The 24,481-nt window shown below is 42.5% G+C and overlaps 1 protein-coding gene across 2 annotated transcripts in view; it reads right to left on the bottom strand.

Moving 5' to 3' along the window:
- Positions 1-24,481, bottom strand: part of LOC141146543 (spindle assembly abnormal protein 6 homolog) — a 126,828-nt gene that overhangs the window by 20,373 nt on the left and 81,974 nt on the right. For both annotated transcript variants that reach the window (XM_073632965.1, XM_073632966.1), the window contains 2 exons: positions 20,662-20,743; positions 15,145-15,281 (listed from right to left, as the gene is read on the bottom strand). In XM_073632965.1, the coding sequence (XP_073489066.1) occupies positions 15,145-15,281; positions 20,662-20,743 (219 nt within the window). The remainder of the gene's footprint in view (positions 1-15,144; positions 15,282-20,661; positions 20,744-24,481) is intronic.

Genomic DNA, 24,481 nt, shown 5'->3' on the forward strand with positions numbered 1-24,481 from the left:
AGGTGGTGCAACAAAGTACTAGTGATGTGTTGGAGTGTTATTTTGTTTGTTTTTTCATGATTCCATAATTTTTTCCTCAGAATTGAGTGATTCCATAATTTATTCCCTGTGCTTGTTCTATAAATCTAACTGTTACTGGCCACCACAATTATTTTTCTTGATTTCTTTTAGTGTTTCTTAAAGCCAGAAAGTTGCCATTTGAAATGCCTTTAGTTTTTGGCCATGTCTGTGATCTGCTTTTTTTTTTACAACAATAAACAACTGAAGGAACATCCTCAGGGACTGGTGATTCCATAATTTTTGCCAGGGGTTGTAGTTTCACTACAGCTGAAGGGCCGAGGTTGCCTACCCCTGGCCTAAGGGCTCATGCAATCTGCTCCTCAAAGAAGCTGCTCCTACAGGCTTTTGAGCTTTTTTTTAGCTCTTTTTTTTCTGCCTGGAAACTACCCTCCATGTTAGCCAATGTGTCCATGCACACTATGGCTTTTCCGGAGTTTACAGGCATATGAGCTTACAGACAGAAAAAAAAAACCTCACCAAACTTGCATTTTTGAGAGGAGCTTTCGAGCAGAAAAGACACCCAAAAACCCAAAAATGCGCAAAAAAAAAAAAATAATGGAAAAATTAGCTGAGGGGAGGGTTTGTGAAAAAAATGCTTATGCTCACAAAAGCTGAAAAACTCGCAATAAAAATGTGCAAAAGAGCACAAAAAAGCATGAGCTTCTTCAAGCTTTTGGACAGATAAAAGTTACTTATAAAAGCAGCTGTATTTTTTTTTTTTGAGCTGTAGTGTGCATGAGCCCTAAAGGTAGCCAGAGTAGGAGGTAGAGAGTTCCATGAATTGGAGAGGCTCTACATTCCTTGATAGGTGGGGTGTATCCATGGCAACATGGTTCATCTACTATGACCATATGCTACATAAAATTTGTCTCACCTTTCAAGTCAAAAATCACACAATGCACCGGATATCCAATGTTTCATTAACTAGCTTCTTTCCTTAATTTCACACACAAAACAGAGAGAGCATGAACAAAGAAAGAGCTATATGAAAAGCATGAGCTACGGGAAAATACACTTCAGCTTGACTGGAGAGGTCATTGATTCCATCGTTAAAAAAACCACAATAATTAGAAGACACTTAGTCAATGTGATTTTGTATTTGATCTTTAAAGAGCAAATGCAAAGGCCAAGTCCAATAGATGTTAATTTGCTTGGTGTTTGCATCAAGATACCTGATTAATGATGAGAATTCTTTTTAAGCAACTAATTAGCATAACTCGAATACATAGCAGAAAACTTAGAATTAAACCATGCAGAGCATTAGCAAGAAATAAATGCTCAGCACTCTATATAGAGCATAATAATATTTAAGTGCCAAGCAAGTACTAAGTCACATACACATAAGTTCCCTATAAGCTTCCTGAACATGATGGGAAAAGGGCCATTGGCACTGAAAACCACTGAAAGATATCACAATAAGCTTGCCCATATTAAAGTGGTTGTAAAGGCTGAATGTTTTTTACCTTCATGCATTCTATGCATAGTATTCTTAGGATGACTATATCCAGAGTCCCCCATTTCTGACAAATATGTCTGGGTGAAGGGCCATTTCCCCTTAAGCCACTCCTCGGGTGAGAACTGCAGACATCACTGGACAATGAGTTTCCAGTTAGATTATCTGGCTTTCTTCCTTTAAGACTGAGTGACTCCATTGTCTGACTGCAACATGATTGGTGGCCTTCAAGAAAGGGGATCCCAAGTTTTAGAACCAACTGAACAGCTTTGAGCTTCAGAATGTTGATAGAGAGCTTGGCTTCCACCGGTGACCATGTTCCTTGGACATAGGGGGACTGGGACACTCCTCCCCAGGAGATGACTAGCATTTATCACTTTCTTGTGATAGGGAAGGAAAAGCCTTCCTATTCTTAAGGCTGGGCTCAAAATCCAACAAGACAGGGACTGCCTTGCTTGGCTGGACAGGAACATGGCTAGGTTGAGCATGCCCGTTTCATGTTGACAAGAGTTAGGTTGGAGAGCTCTTGAGTGAAAGTTGGCAAATGGTAAAGCCATGAAGGAGACTACCATGAGGCTTAGAACTCTTGTGAAGAGTCTCACTGTGTGATGTCTTATTGACCTCAATAATCAAGCCTGCACTCTAATAGAAAGATTTTTCTTTTCTGGAAGGAAAACCTTTGCTCGGATTGTATCTAGGACCAGACTAAAGTTATCCAGAGAATGAGAATTCTGGAGAGCAGTTTTTTTTTTAAAAATTGATCACCCATCAAAAACCTGGAGCATCTGAATTGTCCTGTGGACATTTGCTGACAACTGGCCGATGAAGGGAGGTCATCCAGATAACCTGTGACCTGCACGCCCAGCATTCTGAGAAGGGCAAGAATAGGTGCTTGTACCTTTGGTCTATCCTCGGCTTCCAGAGTATTCACAAAGTGCAGTGTGACAAACTGGAATTGATAGTCTGCCACTGGAAAGCACAGGAAGTGCCAATGAGGATAAATGGAAACATGTAGACAGTCATTTTGGAGGTCTATGGATGCCGTGCATTCCACTTATCCCAGAAATGTAATTACCAACATTGCAAATTCCATGTGAAATTTTGGAATTTGAAGATATTTGTTAGATGATGTTCAATACAGTATATGATGACTACCCCCCATTGTGTTTTGGTACCGTAAACAGGTTTCTTTGAACCTGCCAAGACATGAGATGGTTCAGGACATTCTGAAAATGTGACTATCCTTGGCATTTTTTTGGTTGATTTAAAAGAAGGAAGCAGTGAGGGGGTAGAGTTTTGAATACTATTTTGTAAGCCTTTGAAACCACGGGTCTGGGACATCTGTGACCCAGAGAGAGGCAAACTAACGGACGGGTCCTCACTCTTATGAGTCAGAGGTCCCATTCATTGGCAAGAAAGGCTTTGGGGAAAACTTGCTAGGCCTTGCAAACCAAGTCTTGTGCCAAAAACAAGGATTGAACTTAGCTTAAGTTGAAGCCTGGGTAGAGCGGTTAGGTGCCCTGTATTTTGAGGTGGTAGAGGTTCCTGGGGAGGGAGGTTTTGGGATCTTCCATTTTGGGAATAAAACCTTCCCTCCTGTGACATCTTCGATGAATTTATCAAGTGCCTCCCCAAACAGATTTCTTGAAAAGGCATGTGTGATGGGCACTTTTTACAGGCAGACCTTTAGCCACAAGACTCTGCACATGTGAATAGAGATGATGGCCATTTGGAAAACTGTCTCATGAAATGTTCTAGGGCATCCACATAAAGAAGCACAGCAGAAGGCAATCGCTGTAACTGCCCTGTTAAAACATGATCCTAAAAAATAGGGTCATATTGGTTGTTCATTGCTCTAGTCCAGTTAGCATACTGAAATTTCAGCGAGAGCTGGTTGCAGGGCTGGGCCTGCAAGACTAAAGAGAGCCTTTAAAAACGACTCAAACTGTATCTGCAGCATCTTTGAAAGAAAAAGCATCCTAAAAAAGTACAGTGTGATGCTTAGGATTGAAATGGCGGGATCAACTACAGGGATGGACCACCTCTTTGTATACAATTCCACTGGAAAGTGTTCAGTAAAGATTTTTGTAAGAGTAAAAATCATTTGAGTAACCCAATAGTCAAAGATAGCAGGGAATTTGTTACATAATTAATCAAGTTGCACACGTCCATCTAGTTCAACCATACTATACTCACATTTGACATAAAATAAAATTAAAAAAAAAACCTTCCTGATGCCCAGGAGGCAATCAGATACTACCTGATCAACAATTCCTAGTGTTATTCCCTCTACATATCTACATCCAGGTATTTTGTGCATTTAGGGATGCATCCAGCTACACTCTGAAACAATCAGCTAAGCTGACCAAAACTAGTTCATGAGAGAGTCTATTCCACATTTTACTGTGAAGACTTTCCATATGTGGAGGTTAAATCTCTTTTCCTCCAGACTTAAAGAGTGCTCCCTTGTCCTTTGTTTGTCCTTTGTAATGACCTAAAAGTGGAGAATACAAAACCAAGTTCACAATATGGACTACCTAAGTATTTACACATGGTGGTCATAACCCCTTTACAGTGTATCTAAAGAAACCCCCCCCCCCCCATTTTGGATAGAGAAAGGAAGGGTTATTTTTTGCCATGTATGTCCTATAGGGGACATTTCCCTCAACTTCCTGTTCTATACCCAAAAAAGGAAGCAAGAAAATCCCCCCAAAGTGAGGGAATCCCAGTATGTCCCCAGGGTAACCATAACTAGTGTTGTTACTAGTTATAACTAGAGGCGGTCCCCAGGTAACAAACAAGATAGGGTCTGTAGGTTTGTTCTTAAGTTGAATTTGTTTGTTAGTCGGAACAGGTACATTTTTTAAGTGTAGCTCCAGCCCAGAAAAAAATATTTTTAAGCTTTTTGGATAGCATAGGGAAGGGTTAACACCCCTTTAACGTTTGTTTTGCTGTCTGTGCCCTTGTTCAGAACATTTCACCTTAACTTTCTGTCCCAATAACAATTGGATTTTGAAAATTTTGGGTTGTTGTGGAAACAAGCCTTGGTGATAAAGCATCAGTTTAGGCATCTTTTTCCCTTCCTAGGGGAAGATTTCCTCTCACTTCCTGTTGTCTCTCTCCATTTGTAAGTAGGAGTAGTTTGTAAGTCGGATGTTTGTAACTAGGGGACCGCCTGTAGTTGGTTTCAACTGACTTTAATTGCTTCTTCTCAAGACAGAATAAATTCAGTTTAGCTAATCTTTCCTCATAGCTGAACACCTCCACACTTATCAGCTTGGTTGCCCTTCTCTAGTTCTAATGAGATCTTTTGTGAACTGGTGTCAATAACTCAACTGCATATTATACATGAGGTGTTACAAATTATTTGTACAGGGGCAAATTACGTGTCTCTCTGGAGTCTAAACCACCCAATACAAGAAAGTATTTTGCTAGTTTTGAAAGTTTTTGCAGATCTCTTTATACCCAAAAGGGGCAGAGGAGAATCCAGATGAACAATGCAAAGGCTTTTGAGGATGTCAGTATTTAGTTTTTCCACAATAGCAACAATGCTGCGTGAAGCTTCTGCTACAATATAGTGGCAACTTAGAGGAGAGGAATCTTCTGCAGCTTCCTCCAGTACTGCCTCAACGTCCTTTTCATACCCTTCTGTATCTGCCTTGTCTAGAGCAGAAATATTGGGATCCGACTCTGGTAGAGAAACGGGAGTAGGAGAACAGACGTGACGTTTTTGAACCTTGGGCAAAAATGGCTTTATTAATGCTGCTATTTGTCCAAGGAATTGTAACAGATGCAGAAAGTCCTGCTTTTGTCAAATAGGCCGCTTGTTCTGTACCTGAAAGAGCTAGAATCGGACACATAGACCAATGTGAGAGACATTTTCTGTTCTGATGTAAGGACACATCGTCAAATGTTCGTCGGTAGTTTTGCAATAACTCCTTTATGCCTGGTCTTCGCCATAGCTACGTGTGAGTATAATTCCCTCTGGGGTACTCACAGAGTAGGGTATGGAATATATGGGTGTTTCTACAAGGGCAGCGTAGCAACCCAGGTGTATAATGTCCTGTAGGGCATCCTTAAAGCTGAATTTTAACTTTATTTTCATTAGAACTGAATGGAATGAGCAGTCCCAGCATTGATCATACCTCTTTACCACGTTGCTCTGTTGTCTGAAGATCCCATGCTATTCTGGGTTTAGTTGTGGCTTTGTGTCATGTGACACTTTGTATAGCCTGCTGATAGACTGTCCTTTCTACATTCCCGCTTGTAGTCTTTGAGACTAAATTATGTAACTTCCTTCACAGCTCAGAGTAGTGGGCAGGATAGAATACATCCTCATTAGCATTCAATCCTACCCAGTCACACCTACAGGAAGAGTCCAAACCTCCCAAATCCCACCTCACAGATCACAGCTTTATTCAAGAAGGAAACTCCTTCATACACAGCCTGTTCTGAAAGCTAGCTGTGCTGCTGCTGGACAGGAGTGAATGGATCACAATTCAAATTCAATCCTGCCCAGTTAAATATGCCTACCAGTGTGAACAGGGGGAGTCCCACCGCTCAGATCCCATCCTCCCAAAGCCTTGCTCTGTGTCATTAATTTACATATGATGCAAAAACCTTCATAATAACCACCCATAAGATCCCTTTCACACTGGGGCAGTGCGGGTGTTAGGGGTAAAATGTTGCTAGTTATAGTGATGCTTTTCAACCGGGGGGTTTAACAAGCCCCGCTAGCGGCCAAAGGGTTAATATCTCCCGTGTTGTGGCAGTGCCGAAACGCTTTTCAGTCCATTCATTTTAATGGGCAGGGCCTTGTGGAAGCGGTGTATACACCGCTCCCACCTCGAAGATGCTGCTTGCAGGACACTTTTTCCCATCCTGCAAGCGCACCGCCCCAGTGTATAAGCACTCGGGCTTTCACACTAGGGTGGCTTAACCACTTCAGCCCCGGAAGGTTTTACCCCCTTCCTGACCAGAGCACTTTTTACAATTCGGCACTGCGTCGCTTTAACTGCTAATTGCGCGGTCATGCAATGCTGTACCCAAACGAAATTTGCGTCCTTTTCTTCCCACAAATAGAGCTTTCTTTTGATAGTATTTGATCACCTCTGCCGTTTTTATTTTTTGCGCTATACACGGAAAAAGACCGAAAATTTTGAAAAAAAATGATATTTTCTACTTTTTGTTCTAAAAAAAATCCAATAAACTCAATTTTAGTCATACATTTAGGCCAAAATGTATTCGGCCACATGTCTTTGGTAAAAAAAATGTCAATAAGTGTATATTTATTGGTTTGCGCAAAAGTTATAGCGTCTACAAACTAGGGTACATTTTCTGGAATTTACACAGCCTTTAATTTATGACTGCCTATGTCGTTTCTTGAGGTGCTAAAATGGCAGGGCAGTACAAAACCCCCACAAATGACCCCATTTTGGAAAGTAGACACCCCAAGGAATTTGCTGAGAGGCATGTTGAGCCCATTGAATATTCATTTTTTTTGTCCCAAGTGATTGAACAATGACAAAAAAAAAAAAAAAAAAATTACAAAAAGTTGTCACTAAATGATATATTGCTCACACAGGCCATGGGCATATGTGGAATTGCACCCCAAAATACATTTAGCTGCTTCTCCTGAGTATGGGGATACCACATGTGTGAGACTTTTTGGGAGCCTAGCCGCGTACGGGGCCCCGAAAACCAATCACTGCCTTCAGGATTTCTAAGGGCGTACATTTTTGATTTTACTCCTCACTACCTATCACAGTTTTGAAGGCCATAAAATGCCCAGATGACATAAAACCCCCCCAAATGACCCCATTTTGGAAAGTAGACACCCCAAGCTATTTGCTTTGAGGCATGTTGAGTCCATGGAATGTTTTATATTTTGACACAAGTTGCGGGAAAGTGACAAATTTTTTTTTTTTTTTTTGCACAAAGTTGTCACTAAATGATATATTGCTCACACAGGCCATGGGCATATGTGGAATTGCACCCCAAAATACATTTAGCTGCTTCTCCTGAGTATGGGGATACCACATGTGTGGGACTTTTTGGGAGCCTAGCCGCGTACGGGACCCCGAAAACCAATCACTGCCTTCAGGATTTCTAAGGGCGTACATTTTTGATTTTACTCCTCACTGCCTATCACAGTTTCGGAGGCCATGGAATGCCCAGGTGGCACAAACCCCCCCCCAAATGACCCCATTTTGGAAAGTAGACACCCCAAGCTATTTGCTGAGAGGCATGGTGAGTATTTTGCAGCTCTCATTTGTTTTTGAAAATAAAGAAAGACGAGAAAAAAAATTTTTTTTTTTCTTTTTTCAATTTTCAAAACTTTGTGACAAAAAGTGAGGTCTGCAAAATACTCACTATACCTCTCATCAAATAGCTTGGGGTGTCTACTTTCCAAAATGGGGTCATTTGGGGGTTTTTTTTGCCACCTGGGCATTCCATGGCCTCCGAAACTGTGATAGGCAGTGAAGAGTGAAATCAAAAATTTACGGCCTTAGAAAGCCTGAAGGCGGTGCTTGGTTTTCGGGGTCCCGTACGCGGCTAGGCTCCCAAAAAGTCCCACACATGTGGTATCCCCGTACTCAGGAGAAGCAGCAGAATGTATTTTGGGGTGTAATTTCACATATTCCCATGGCATGTTTGAGCAATATATCATTTAGTGACAACTTTGCGCAAAAAAAAATAAAAAAAATAAAAAATTGTCTCTTTCCCGCAACTTGTGTCACAATATAAATTATTCCATGGACTCAACATGACTCTCAGCAAATAGCTTGGGGTGTCTACTTTCCAAAATGGGGTCATTTGGGGGGGTTTTGAACTGTCCTGGCATTTTATGCACAACATCTAGAAGCTTATGTCACACATCACCCACACTTCTAACCACTTGAAGACAAAGCCCTTTCTGACACTTATTGTTTACATAAAAAAATAATTTTTTTTTGCAAGAAAATTACTTTGAACCCCCAAACATTATATATTTTTTTTAAAGCAAATGCCCTACAGATTAAAATGGTGGGTGTTTCATTTTTTTTTTTCACACAGTATTTGCGCAGCGATTTTTCAAACGCATTTTTTGGGGAAAAAACACACTTTTTTACATTTTAATGCACTAAAACACACTATATTGCCCAAATGTTTGATGAAATAAAAAAGATGATCTTAGGCCGAGTACATGGATACCAAACATGACATGCTTTAAAATTGCGCACAAACGTGCAGTGGCGACAAACTAAATACATTTTTAAAAGCCTTTAAAAGCCTTTACAGGTTACCACTTTAGATTTACAGAGGAGGTCTACTGCTAAACTTACTGCCCTCGATCTGACCTTCGCGGCGATACCTCACATGCATGGTGCAATTGCTGTTTACATTTGACGCCAGACCGACGCTTGCGTTCGCCTTAGCGCGAGAGCAGGGGGGACAGGGGTGCTTTTTTTTTTTTTTTTTTTTTTTCTTTATTATTATTATTTTTTTATCTTATTTTTAAACTGTTCCTTTCATTTTTTTTTTTTTTTTAATCATTTTTATTGTTATCTCAGGGAATGTAAATATCCCCTATCATAGCAATAGGTAGTGACAGGTACTCTTTTTTGCAAAAATTGGGGTCTATTAGACCCTAGATTTCTCCTCTGCCCTCAAAGCATCTGACCACACCAAGATCGGTGTGATAAAATGCTTTCCCAATTTCCCAATGGCGCTGTTTACATCCGGCGAAATCTAAGTCATAAAATGCTCGTAGCTTCCGGTTTCTTAGGCCATAGAGATGTTTGGAGCCACTCTGGTCTCTGATCAGCTCTATGGTCAGCTGGCTGAATCACCGGCTGCATTTTCAGGTTCCCTGTTGAGACAGGAGAGCCAGAGAAAAACACGGAAGACGTTGGGGGGGGAGGGGCATTCCCTCCCACTGCTTGTAAAAGCAGTCTAGAGGCTAATTAGCCGCTAGGATTGCTTTTACATGAAAGCCGACCGCTGGCTGAAAAGAATGATACCAAGATGATACCTAAACCTGCAGGCATCATTCTGGTATAACCACTCAAAGTCGTGAATGGCGTACCTGAAGACAAAAAAATGGTTAACAATAAAGCACAGTAAACGGTAAGGTATAAAAAATTGCATACCTGAAAAGCAAACATGATAAAACATAATAACAATAAAACATTGCAGAATAGAATACAGTAAAAAAGAGCAGAACAATAGAGAGAGAATAGAGAGAAAGAACAATAAAACGACAACTATTTTTTTTTTATTTTATATTTTTGTATGTGTTTTTTTTTTTTTTTACACTTTTTTTTGTAACTAACTTTTATAACTGTAACCGGTTCCAGGTTCGGGTCTCTCAAAATGCGATGGCATCTTGGGAGACCCTGTGAAAGTGTGCCTAGTCTGTGGAATGCTGTACCCTACGCTAATACTCAACTAGTGCATGGTAGCGTTCAAAATATTCACCAATGCAAAGACCAGGATTGTCAGGACAGGAGGGACAATAATAGCGGGTGTCACGTCTATATCCGCGCTTGCTGCAGACACGACATCTTTTTTGGGGGGGTTCGTTGGGTAGGGGTACTCGGGAGGACATAAAGAAAATGCCTCTCATGCAGCCGACTGCATTTGGTTGGGGATGTGAATGGGGGAAGTACAGGCGCCGCAGAAGCGGTGGGTTCCCAATTAGGATTGGCGAATGCAGCAGGAAGGGCATTATGGGCACGACGGGCCTGTGTTCGTCTTCTTGGTGGCAGCGGGACACTACTTGTGCTTGCCACCTCACCAGCTTGAACTGCACTTATGGGACTCGCCACGTCACCAAGTGTTACTGCAGTGCTGGTTTGACTACGACCGGGGTGTACTAGGCCGCTGGTGCTTGCCAGTTCACCAAAACGCTACCAAAAAAACTGTTAGCGATCGCAAGGATCAGGCCTGACTCTGCGAACGCTGCAGTTATGCGTTTAGTGTTTTGTAAGTGACAGTGATCGATCGATACTGCACTTGGGTGGGCTGGGCTGGGCCGGGCGGAGGGGCAAAACGCAGGTGCTAGCAGGTATCTGGGCTGATCCCGCTAACACTGCGTTTGTGGGAACCCTAAACTTCTGGGGACGCTAGTATAGATCTGATCGGATCAGATATTGATCCGATCAGATACTATACCACTAAGGGAGGCGTATGCTGCGTGCGTGGGTGTTAGCGGTACTGGCGCTAACCTGACGCTGCCTGGGGCTGGTGCTTGCCAGTTCACCAAAACGCTACCAGAAAAACTGTTAGCGATCGCAGGGATCAGGCCTGACTATGCGAACGCTGCAGTTATGCGTTTAGTGTTTTGTAAGTGACAGTGATCGATCGATACTGCACTTGGGTGGGCCGGGCAGAGGGGCAAAACGCAGGTGCTAGCGGGTATCTGGGCTGATCCCGCTAACACTGCGTTTTCGGGAACCCTAAACTGCTGGGGACGCTAGTATAGATCTGATTGGATCAGATATTGATCCGTACAGATACTATACCACTAAGGGAGGCGTATGCTGCGTGCGTGGGTGTTAGCGGTACTGGCGCTAATCTGACGCTGCCTGGGGCGACGCATATCACCGCCGGGCGATCAGGAGGCTAAACCTTTATTCGGTAATAAACGGCGGGTGCCCTGACACTATAAAAAATAAACGAACTAACCAGCGTCACTCGTAACAGTTATACGGTGATCAGTGGTGAAAGGGTTAACTAGGGGGCAATCAAGGGGTTAAAACCTTTATTAGATAGTATATGGGGGTCCCTGTCGCTATAAAACGATGACGGCGAACCTAAATATTTACGTCTCTAACTATCGTCACCAGCGACACTAATACAGCGATCAGAAAAATGATCGCTTAGCGACACTGGTGACAGGGGGTGATCAAGGGGTTAAAACTTTATTAGGGGGGGTTAGGGGGGTATCCTAGACCTAAAGGGGGGTAATACTCACTGCCCTAACACTGTAACTGTCACAAACTGACACTGTGCAGTAATCAGAAAAAAAAAAAAAAAAAAAATACTGCTAATGTCAGTTTGTGACGGGGGGGGGGGGGGGGTGTGATTGGGGGGGGATCGGGGGGCGATCGGGGGGGGATCGGGGGTGTAAAGTATGCCTGGCATGTTCTACTGTGTGTGTTTGTGTTGTGTGCACTTACATGTCTTCTCTCCTCGGCGCTGGACGGAAACTGCCAGACCGAGGAGAGATGACATCACATCCTCTGCCTGTGTGAAACTATACACAGGCAGAGGAGGATTCCCATTGGCTGGGAGCGATCGCGAGGGGGGGGCCACGATCGGATGGTCTCCCCCTCGCCTCCCGACGCTCCCAGTCAGATGCCGACCACCGATGGCACCGGGGGGGGGTCCGATCGGACCCCCCGCCCGCGGGAGGCAGATCACGTACAGGTACGTGATTCTGCCTGCCCGTGCCATTCTGCCGACGTATATATACGTTAGGCGGTCGGCAAGTGGTTAAGAGGCGCTTTTCAGGTGCTATTTTTAGCGATAAAATGCCTGAAAAGCACCCCAGTGTGAAAAGGGTCTAATAACCCTTCCTCTGTAGTCTTGCAGTAAGCCATTATTCTTTGGCATGATGCAAGGCAGGAATGACACAGGAAGAGGTATGACCCATGTACATCTTTCATCACCCACAGTAACCCTATGACCCACCCACATCAACTCCTAGAACTGGTACAAGGGACTCCCATAGCCCGCCTTGAAGCTAGAGGATCAAAGGATTGTGGGAGATGTAGTATCAGGACTGGAAAAGGAAGGAAACAGGAAGTCAGAGAACTTTGAAATTCAGCCAGGGGGAGGAGTGGGATCACAGACACAGAAACCTGCTGTACATTGCTAAAGAAGGTAAGTTACACACAAACTGACAGTGGGGTTCTGATTCTTTTACATGCACAATTCATCTGTTTTGGGGTGGAAGAGCTGGAGTTCTTTAAAGGCAATAGGGAGGGAGGAAGCACCTGAACCCTGGCGGTAAAAAGAATAAAAATGGTTAAAGCTAAATGGTGATTTTCTCTGTGAAGAAGATGTCCATTACCTTAACACACTAGCTACAGAATGGGGTAGGGTTATAGGAGGCATGTCCTCAAAGGCTTTGCCGGTGCCCAATCATCTGAACCCACACAGTCTATGAAAACTTTGCCTGTGTCCAGTACTGTACAATGTACAACTGAGATATAGGTAATACTAATGCCCTGTACACACGGTCGGATTTTCCAACAGAGAAAGTGCGATCGGATTGTGTTGTCGGAAATTCCAATCGCGTGTGGGCTCCATTGGACTTTTTCCGTCTGAATTTCCGACACACAAAGTTTGAGAGCAGGATATAAAATTTTCCGACAACATAATCCGATCCTTTAAATTCCGATCGTGTGTAGACAAATCCGATGCACAAAGTGCCACGCATGCTCAGAATAAATTAAGAGACAATAGCCATTGGCTATTGCCTCCTTTACAGTCCCGACGTACGTGTTTTAAGTCATCGCGAACGGATTTTCCGACAACTTTGTGTGACCGCGTGCATGCAAGACAAGTTTGAGCCAACATCCGTCTGAAAAAATCCGATAGATTTTGTTGTCGGAATGTCCGATCGTGTGTACAAGGCATAAGAGTCTGGTTTACAAGCACTGTGCAAAAAATTAATCCCGTTTTTTGCATTTTAGTATGTTACTGATCGAAAATCTTCCCTGCCTGCAGGCCAAAATAAAAGGTTTTACTGACCTACAATTACAAAAACGGACTATAAAGCAATTTTCAATGTTACATAAATTAACGCAATTTGCGTTTTCCTTAAATATCAAGTCCACACCTCAACATAGTTTTATCTGTTCATTAGATGTTCATCAGTATCAGATAACAGAAAAGCGTTTGACAACCAACAAGAATTTACAGGCAATACAAATATCAAACAGTTACAGAAGTATGACATTAAAGGACAAACATAAAAGAATATTGCATGCAGCTAATGTAATAATCCTATTCAGTACGTTTTTTTTTTTTATTTCACAGAACAAACTGTCCAGTCACAGTTTCACAGTGACCGGCAGGGGTTAGAACAATATATTACATTGCCAAGAGCGATTGAGTAGTTGCAGCAGCAACAATTATGTTGAAATGCAGACTTTGAAAGAAGGCGATTCTATGTTTTGTCTACAAACAGACCCTGTATTGAGGATACACCTAACAGACAGGGATTTAGGAAGTGGATGTGTGTGTGAATCATTGCACAAATAAAATGCCGTTAAAGCCAAGTTCACATCGGTGTGACTTGTCGTGCGATTTGGCAGGTCATAGACATCTGTGCATGAAGTCACACAGATGTCAGCCTAAGCCGCATTCAGTGTGAACCTAGACTTCATGTTATGATCCTATCTCAAGCCCATTTAATTTTTACTGCACAGCTTGCTTGGTTTGCATTTAAAAACTTTATTATTATTTTAATAATATATAGGCAAAAAAATTGAAAAAAAAAAAATAATGAATATACTAAAAACTATAATATAATTACATCTTTTAAAACGAGTTATCTGAATAAATTATTTTTTATGATAGGATAAGTATACCAATAAAAAGGCACAAGACACAATATGGAAACATTTCAAATTGCATTGTAACTTTATTGTTAAACCAGCCATAAATGGATCGAATCTCAGCCAGTTCATCGGGGACATTCCAAGATTTGATCCGTGTATGGGCAGGCTGGTTATACTTAAGTCAATCCATCGATCAACTTCAGTATAACCAGCCTGTCAGATTTTTTTAAAGCAGCCAGAAGTGATCATTATGTTCTGCCAGCAGGGAAGGCTCCCTGCTGGCAGAACACAAAAATGCGCTGCTGGCAGAACATTAAAAAAAAAATGCAGCGGGAGAAATTCCCCCTTCAAAACTGAACGTGTTGATGGGGGGAATCAAACTATTTTCTTTCCTTCCGCCAGCTTTACTCTTCCAGTTTGGACATAATGAATTTTCGGAGCAGTTGAGAAAATCAGATTTGCTAGTCAGGCTACTGTGTAGGTACCATGTAACAGCAAACAAAGGTAGGCACTATAGGAAAACGAATCTGCATCGATGCAGAGAATGGCTGAACTGTGATCGCATCAATTATGTCATCGGCCCCTGTCAGAGTCGTCCTCCGTATGCCTAAATGTGTCACATGGAGCTTGGATCTGAAATGCCCTGGCAGCCGCTGTAACAAAGTCCCGCCTCCTACACCGGCTACTATGATAGACAGCACACTGATCCAATGCCGGGAAATTTAATCAGTGTGACCTGCATTATAGAATCAGGTCTATAAAAGCAGGACTTTGTTGACAGTGGCTGCAATTTAAATCCATGCTCCCTGTCACAGCGGGAGATCCTTGCTCTGTATAATCTCAGCACTGGTGAGGCTGCACTGATATTGTTGCACTGAAGGCCATATGGGTTTTTGATAAAAACCATGGGCAGTAAATGGTGATGCATCGTGGATTCAAATCGTTCACAGGATAATCGTAATCGAAACGTGAGACCAGTGAAGATGTGCACCCCTAATGCTTAACAACTCCGTAACAGCAGAACAGAAAAATATAGCCTATAAAATTTATTGTTGGATACAAAAGAAAAATAAATACCTGGTTGGTTTGTAATGTGCCAATATTTGAAGTTGGACTGGAGGTTTGTAGTGAGCTGGGCATTTCAAGCAATGCTTGTGGTCCTTGTAGAGATGCAATTTTGTTCTCATTTAGCTGCTTGTTAAGCCAAGAAATTACTAGAGACAATAATATATATATGAATTTTCGTTACCAATTCAATTTACTTGTCATTTCAGAAAAAGTCAAACATTTGATTCTGCTACAAAATAGAGACCGAAATTATATGGCATTTAAAAGTTTTATAATATAGAAAATACAACAGCCAGGGCTATAAAGTGTTACTAAACTTAGGACCCTGTATTCACTATCTATGGTCTCCCACAGTAAAAAGAACATAGAAATGCAATTATTTTACTAAATATAAACTGCTAAATACCTTTTCTCATCAGCAGTATATAGCAGTCTTGTGACTTCTATCAGTGTCTGGCCGAGCACAGGTTAAAGCTTGTAGGAGACGTTTTTAGACTGCTCTGACTGTCCTGTGAGACTGCATAACCCCTGACCCTCTGTCTGGACAGTGCTGATTGACCCTGTGCCGATCACATGCACCCTTCCAAAAAAAACGCTGTAGCTATACACACACCAAACTGAGCATGTGCAGAGGGCTCCTAGGACTCTGTACTATTCACACAGAGATTGGGGTGAGGAAGTGGGTGTAGTAACACTTTAAATCTATTATCTAACTTGGTATGTTGTGTGTATATATGTATATGTGTATATATATATATATATATATATATATATATATATATATATATATATATATATATATATATATATATATATATATATATATATATATATATATAGTGTGTACTTGTCTCAATCCAGAGCACTAAGTGTCATTTCTGTCTGCTGTCTTGTTCCTCTGCTATCTGCATAAGTCACTTCTGACAGATTTTCCTGACATCAAGAAAAAAAGATGACAGGGAGGGAGTACTACCGCACCGCCTGTGATTGACAACCTCAGTCTGTTGCTGTGTGCTTTGTGAAGGGGGTGTATCACTTTCCTTCAATCAGCTCCCCCACCATCTGTTTTCTGAACGCTCAGACAGGCTCTATACATTCTGGACTTTGAACGGCTTTAGAAGATAGATGGCTGCAGATAAACAGGTGCACTTTATAAAGGAGGATTTGTTTCCTCTCTGTGTATCATAGGGGTGCAACGGATCGTTGCCGATCCGTGATCCGTACGGATCACCCTCCGCGGATCGGCACACCCGCGATCCGCGGAGCACTTTTCGGGCCTCAGCCATAGGAAAGGCCCCGGCTTCGGCCTAGCTCCGGAGCCGGCGGCCATCTTGGTACACCCGGAAGTGGCCGCTGTCTCGACAGGAAGTGACATTTCGTCGCCGCCATCTTGCTACACCCCACACTCCTGCACAGTACAATAATGATAGAGTGAGAAGGGGGCAAGCGGACATCTTGTTACACCCACCGGAGTTTTAAATTTAAAAGCCATTTTCAACACAAAACTGAGCTTATATGCACAAATACTGTATTTATGCATATAAGCTCGGTTTTGTGTTGAAAATGGCTTTTAAATCTAAAACTCCGGTGGGTGTAACAAGATTTGTGTGTTTTTTTTTTTTTGTTTTTTTTTGTTTTTTTTTTTTTTATGCTGATCCGAGGATCGATCCGATCCGTGACTCTGATCCGAGGATCGATCCGATCCGTGAGATTTTTGATCCGTTGCACCCCTAGTGTATCACCTGAGGCTGGTCACCTCACTGGGTATATGTAAGGGTTTACAACCACTTTAAAGCCTTTGCAATGCAAGGTAAAGCATATCCTCATATAGTGTGCACCTGCCTCAATTAATGCAACCTGCATGCATCACTTCTGGCAGTTTCTTACAACACAGAGCATTTCATGGTGACACTCCCTCTCCCTAGCACACAGGAAATGGTTGCCTCATTGAACTGACCATGTGCATGTTTCCCAGAAAGGCTGTGTAGAGGGGGGTGTGTCCTTTCCCTTTCACTCAGGTCTCAGATTACACTCAGCTCTGTGTGTAACCGCAGATCCCCCGCACCCTGCATCCCAGAAGCTGAGAAATGTGATCCGCTGCGTGTAGTTTAGAGGGTTCTGAAGGAGAGAGGGTTGAAACTAAGAGGTACAGCTTAAGCGGAAGGATTCGCTTCATGATTGTTTATCACCCGAGGCTGGTCTTTTTAATGGGCTAATGTAAAGGATTGTCATCACTCTAAAGTGTGCCAGGAAATAAGCAACTAATGTGGCCAATGGTTGTTACCGATTAAATGTGCATGTATGCCCCAGAATCGTTGGATTACATGCAAAAAACAAGTAGGGCGAACAATGACCTATATTAATGTCTGAATTAAAATCTGGAACACTCATTTGGTAGGCAATGTCAAACAGAGTAGTCAGGATGCAAGACACAAGTGAGCTGTCTCCATTCCTGGACTGCTAGCATTTAAGATAAGAAATAAATACATAAATAAAATTTCCCTCTGGGCCATGTGCACATCTAAAAAAATGTAACTGTAAATATCTTAGAGGGATGACGAAACAACAGATATGGGCCTCTGACCCGAACATGTTTCAGATTTTTTAATAAAGATAAATACTGTTGCAACATACAGCAACAAGCATATGTCATGCGTGTGTTTTTAATAAAAAAAATACATAAATAAAACACTAAGGCTCGGTTCACACTGGGGCGACTTGGGATCCGACTTGTACGTCCTCAAGTCGCCCCAAGTCGCTCCAGAAATAGTTTCAATGGGAGTTAACGCTAGCGTCTTAATAGACACTACTGAAGTCGCTCCGACTTCAGAGCGTACTCCCTGTACTACTTTGATCCAACTTTGATCCGACTTCAGCCTATTGACTATCATTGAAGTCGGATCGCCGTCTCGCATGATCCGACTTTGGCATGCGACTTGTGCTCAAATGATCTTGAGGGGAACTCCGCGCCAAATTTTAAATAAAAATCCGGCATGGGTTCCCCCTCCAGGGGCATGCCAGGCCCTTGGGTCTGGTATGGACCTTGAGGAGAACCCCCTACGCCGAAAAAACGGCGTGGGGGGTCCCCCCCAATCCATACCAGACCCTTATCCGAGCACGCAGCCCGGCCGGACAGGAATGGGGGTGGGGACGAGCGAGCGCCCCCCCCCCTCCTGAACCGTACCAGGCCGCATGCCCTCAACATGGGGGGTTTGGTGCCTTGGGGGAGGGGGGCGCGCTGCGGCCCCCCCCACCCCAAAGCACCTTGTCCCCATGTTGATGAGGACAAGGGCCTCTTCCCGACAACCCTGGCCGTTGGTTGTCGGGGTCTGCGGGCGGGGGGCTTATCGGAATCTGGGAGCCCCCTTTAATAAGGGGGCCCCCAGATCCCGGCCCCCCACCCTATGTGAATAGGTATGGGGTACATGGTACCCCTACCCATTCACCTAGGGAAAAAAGCGTCAATAAAAAACACAGTACACAGGTATTTAAAATAATTTATTAGGCAGCTCCGGGATCTTCTTCCGACTCCGGGGGTCTCTCCGGCGTCTTCTCCCGGTGTCCGCATCTTCTGCCGGCTCCACCGCTATCTTCTGGCGCTCTTTTGCCAGCGGTGGTCCGGACCTCTGGATCATCTTCTTCCCTCTTCTCTTCCAGAGATGTTGACACGACGCTTTCCCCAGCCAGAATGGTTTCTGTGCGCTCTGCAAGGGACTTATATAGGCGGTGACCCCGCCCCCTTATGCCGTCACAGTCCCTGGGCATGCTGGGTCTGTGACGTTTTAGGAGGCGTGGTCACCGGGTGATGACCACGCCCCCTTATGACGGCACAGCCCCAGCATGCCCTGGGACAGTGACCTCATAAGGGGGCGGGGTCACCGCCTATATAAGTCCGTTGCGGAGCGTTCAGAGACCATTCCAGCTGGAGAGAGCGTCGTGTCAACATCTCTGGAAGAAAAGAAGAAGGCAGAAGTCCGGACCACCGCTAGCAATTGAGCTGCAGAAGATAGCGGAGGAGCCGGCAGAAGATGCGGACACCGGGAGGAGACGGCGGAGAGACCCCCGAAGTCGGAAGAGGACCCCCGAAGTCGGAAGAAGATCCCGGAGCTGCCTAATAAATTATTTTAAAAAACCTGTGTACTGTTTGTTTTATTGACGCTTTTTTCCCCTAGGTGAATGGGTAGGGGTACCATGTACCCCATACTCATTCACATAGGGTGGGGGGCCGGGATCTGGGGGCCCCCTTATTAAAGGGGGCTCCCAGATTCCGATAAGCCCCCCGCCCGCAGACCCCGACAACCAACGGCCAGGGTTGTCGGGAAGAGGCCCTTGTCCTCATCAACATGGGGATAAGGTGCTTTGGGGTGGGGGGGCCGCAGCGCGCCCCCCTCCCCCAAGGCACCAACCCCCCCATGTTGAGGGCATGCGGCCTGGTACGGTTCAGGAGGGGGGGGCGCTCGCTCGTCCCCACCCCCATTCCTGTCCGGCCGGGCTGCGTGCTCGGATAAGGGTCTGGTATGGATTGGGGGGACCCCCACGCCGTCCTTTCGGCGTAGGGGGGTTCCCCTCAAGATCCATACCGGACCCAAGGGCCTGGTATGCCCCTGGGGGGGGAACCCATGCCGGATTTTTATTTAAAATTTGGCGCGGAGTTCCCCCTAAAGATTCATACCAAACACAGTGGCGGGGATCCAAGTCGGATCCCCGTTCATTGAAAGTCGGATCCACAAGTCGTGTTGAAGTCGGGTTGAAGTCGCGTTGCAAAGTCGCGTTGAAGTCGTGTTGCCCCTGTGTGAATCGAGCCTCAGCCATGCTACAAATTACTTATGATAAATCAGCAGGGTTCACAATGTCTGTTTTGCTGCCAGCAGCACACATGCACTTTTGTAAAAATGGATTCTTTGACTTAACATATTGCACAGGGATAACATACGAATTCATATCTTTTGAAGCAACATTACAAAAGAAAAAATTTTAATATTTTCAATTCAGACCTAATTTCTCTCACTCTTTGTGAACAGAGCCCACAAGGATCAATAGATACACATTCCACTCATACACCAGATGCATGTATAAATGTCACAATTTTGAATTACATATTAAACCGTCATAAACAAGACACTCTTCCTTTCTAAAAATCAAGTACTTGCTTTCAAGATCAATTAGGCAGCCCAATGAATTGTAAATGCCAAGATAAAATGTCATCTGGTGTCATTTCAACGCTACAACCTAGTTGGAAAATCAGGCTACACACCTTTGCAGGCCTCGACAAGGCAGAAAGCATATGCAGATTTGTTTTTTTTTTAATAAAAATTAGCTTGGTATAGAACATTTACATTACTGTCAAACTGTTTTTCTGTAGACAATGCTAGGGAAAAAAGCAAGAAAAACTGCATATCTGCCTGACAAAATTAAAAAAAATATATGTTTTACAGGAAACAAGTCAATATAGTCAAGAGCATCAAGAGACACCATCCCTCATTTAACAGTAAATAATGCCATAACAAATAGTTTTGTAACACTTGCCATTCTCATTAGTTTTCAGCAGCTGCTTGCTCTCTTCCAATTTCTCAACTGTGTTATCTAGCTTTTCTTGTATCTTTAAAACCTAAGAAAGGCATTGTTTTTGAAACAGGTGTAGATAGAAGAAAAAAAAATAATTAGACATACACAAAGTATAAATAAAAGTAAAAAAAAAAAATATTGAATCTCGTAAACACCAGTCTGAAGGGGTATCAAGTTTAGTAGGCATATTTACCAAGCATAACAAACTTGTCTGTTTGGAAAAATACACCAATATGTAGGTGAACACAAGCACTGGCATTTAAATGTGTACACCTGTATAAAGCATATTTTGTATTTTTTATTCATATGGGTACAATTACACAGCAGCTGGGGCTCCTGGGTGCCGCACACACAAAAATACAAAAAGTAGGCGTGCTGTCCCTTTAAAAATTCTGAAAAAAAAAATGATACAATAAATAATTCATAGGTGTGAATTCATAGGTGCCAATAAACATCATAGAGTGCTCATAATCTTAAAAATGCATAATAAAACCACAAATAAAGTGCATAAGTGCAAAATCATAAGTGTACATAATCGTCATGATTTATAATAACTATGATAATTGGGATGATTATGTACACTTATGATTTTGAACATATGCACATTATTGGTGTTTTATTATAAATTTTGAGAACTTGATGTTTATTGGCACTTCAAGATATACACACCTATGAATTTATTATATGAAATTTTGATTTATACCCTGTTTCCCCGAAAATAAGACCTAACGTGATTGTCGGTGATGGCTGCAATATAAGCCCTACCCCCCAAATAAGCCCTAGTTAAAGTCCTTGTATGTCTTATTTTCAAGGTAGGGCTTAGTTTCGGGGAAACAGGGTAGAGCTTATTTGGGGGGTAGGGCTTATATTGCAGCCATCACCGACCATCACGCTAGGTCTTATTTTCGGGGAAACAGGGTAGTTCCTAAAGGGGCAGCACACCTACTTTTTGTACTGAAGTTATATATTTTGTATTCAGATATTAGATTGCTGCAATTCCTAGGGAGTTACAACAAGCACAAGATTCTTTAGTTTATTAAACGCATCCCCATGCCAGGGCATTAAAAAGGAGCTGTCATTACTGACCTGTTTTTAAAGGTGCATGCTCAAAGCACAGCATGCTTAAAGCAGAACACTTTTTTTTTTAAATTTTTTTATTTTATTAATCTGCAGTAGAAACATACGTAAAATGTTAAGAGGTGTATGTCACTTTAAGTATGTGTGAGGCAATGGTAATATTTTGTTCAGCAATGTACAGCAAGTATGGCTCTAAACTATAGGCTCTCAGGCACGGAAGCCACACCATATTGTTTCTCCACCACTCCTCTTCCCTTGTCCATTGACAGTGAAAGAATGGTTTGTCTTCAATGAATAGATACATAGTAACCAAAGCGTTCATTAAATGGGCAAAGGGAGAGGAAGGGCGGGGACAAGCAACAGTGTAGCTTCAGTGTATGATACCCGCAACTTCTGCTGTAGCGTCAGAAGTATATAGAGATCTATACTAACTGGCCTAAATAGTAGTGAAATTATTACAGTAAATCACACACATACTTAAAGTGACATACACATCTTAAAACCCAACTTAATTTTAAACTACAGATTAAAAAAACATTTAGCAGCTGACCAACACTTGGTATTCACACGCTTATTACAGGTCAATAATGGTCCAAGTAATGAAGAAAAGGTAAACCTGGCGTGAAGAAAAATCTAAAACAGCAACATTAATTTAATCATCTATCCTTTCATACTCAAGTGTTTGTCTGTAAAGGATAGCCATGTCATGAAAATTCCCATCCTAAAAAGGGCATCTCAAAAGGTGACACGGATAAGCTTTTATTTTTGGGTAGCAAGGTTATTTTTTTCTTAAAGAAGGAAAAAAAAAAAAAATGTAAAAAAAAAAAAAAAAAAAATGTAAAAAAAAAAAAAAAAAAAATCTGATCTGAACCATTTTTGAAAGGTTCCTGGATTAATGCATAACTGTCGGTGAAGGATAGCACATCTGCATTTAAGATTATTTTTCAAAACAAGATTTAGTTTCTTTGTGAGACTTGCATAAAGGAATGAATGAATGGTACTCCACATTTTTTTCTCATTTGTTTTTAACAATTAGGATTTAAATAGTCTGTCGATTACTTCTACAAGGTTAAAAGAATCTTAAAGTGGTTGTAAATGCTGATGGTTTTCTATCTTCATGCATAGTATGCATGAAGGTAAAAAAACCATCTGTGTGCACGTAGTTTGCTTCCACCCAACCCAATACTTACCTGAGCCTGTTCTCGATCCAGCGATGTGCATGTAAGCAGAGGCTCTCGTACCACTCGTTGGCTCCTGCTGCTGTCAATCACAGCCAGTGAGGACAAGGCCAAAGCCATTGCACAGAGCAGGCAAGTACAACATGTTTGTTTTGTTTTTTAGTTTCCTTTAGTATGAAGGCAGTTTATTTTAAAGGCACACCAGTCTCATTCTTGTATAGACCACCTCATTTTCATCCCACAATCTCTCTTGTAATACCTTTCCCATGCATCCACTGGGTTTAGATCCCTCTTGGATCATTCACCAAATTTCTGTACTTTGTCATTTGAGCTCACTTCATACAGAAACTACTAAAAAAGCTCAGTGAATTGTTGATCTCTGGCTCCCAATCTAGTCCCACTATTGAAGCCAAAATTGATTCGTTTTTCCATGCTAATGACAAGAAAGATGATCCGCTTACGGTTTTAAAGATTTGCAAATGTTTAAATTAGGGCACACTCAATAGGCTAAACTCTCAACATAAAAAACCCCAGAAAGCCCAGCTAGAGACCCTGATGCGTGATATCAAGAGTTTAGAAAGGCTCCAGAAACATTCAATGGTGACAGCACCTCAGATTTAAAACTACACACAGAGAAATTAAGTTTATATTCTCTTTAGTGAGGTCAAAGCGCATGTCGCCAAGTGTAGAAGGACGTATGAACATAACCGCAAACCAGGCAGACAATCAGCTTGAGCCTTTACCGAAACCACCTTAAAAAAAAAAAAAAAAAAAAAAACACCTTACATTCCTCAGATTAAAGATACCACTGATCAGATGCACAAGCTGACCGAGGATGTAGTGGCTCCAGAATACAGTGAAAATCATTGGGTTAGGTGATCATACCCTATATAGTTTGGGTCCTTCCGATGGCTACAGAGGTGTATCTACCTAGATTGATGATATAAGGGCATAGCTTCAAACCTCCAACATGCCTTCTTTAAAACCAGTGGACAGGAAAAATGAGACAGCTCTGGCCATGAAACCCAAGCATGAAGCATGAAACCTGTGAAAATCTCAGGAACAGACATCTTTAATGTCTTCTATTTCAAATCCTTCTAACCAAGTCTTATTGACAAATTTACAAAGACCCCTGCTCTAGAGAATGTTATTTGCCAAGTCTCTAGAATGTCACTCATCTCTATATGCACAGGATTTTGTGGTTAAAAGCGTGTTTTCTTGAACCCACTTGTTAAATACATCTTCTGCGTTTGGCTTTCTATGGTGAATGCCTACTTGGGGAACCCCTTATTAAATTCATCAAGGAAAGGAAGGGCCCTTCCTTTCAAGCCTTGCTCTGAAAGGAAGAGCTGAACTTAGGTTTTAAAGTAGAAGCCAGTTTGATGCTCCTTGCTTAGAAGTGCTAGGGGGCCTATGAAGGGGGTTTTTGGATCTTCCGCTGTGAGCTCTTTACTAAATTGGTCAAGTGCCTCATCAGACGGTTCCCTTGAAAAAGTATACGTGTGGTGTTTTTTGCAGGCAGCTTC

The sequence above is a fragment of the Aquarana catesbeiana genome, linkage group LG01, assembly GCF_042186555.1.
Source record: "Aquarana catesbeiana isolate 2022-GZ linkage group LG01, ASM4218655v1, whole genome shotgun sequence".
In the NCBI taxonomy this organism is placed as follows: domain Eukaryota; kingdom Metazoa; phylum Chordata; class Amphibia; order Anura; family Ranidae; genus Aquarana; species Aquarana catesbeiana.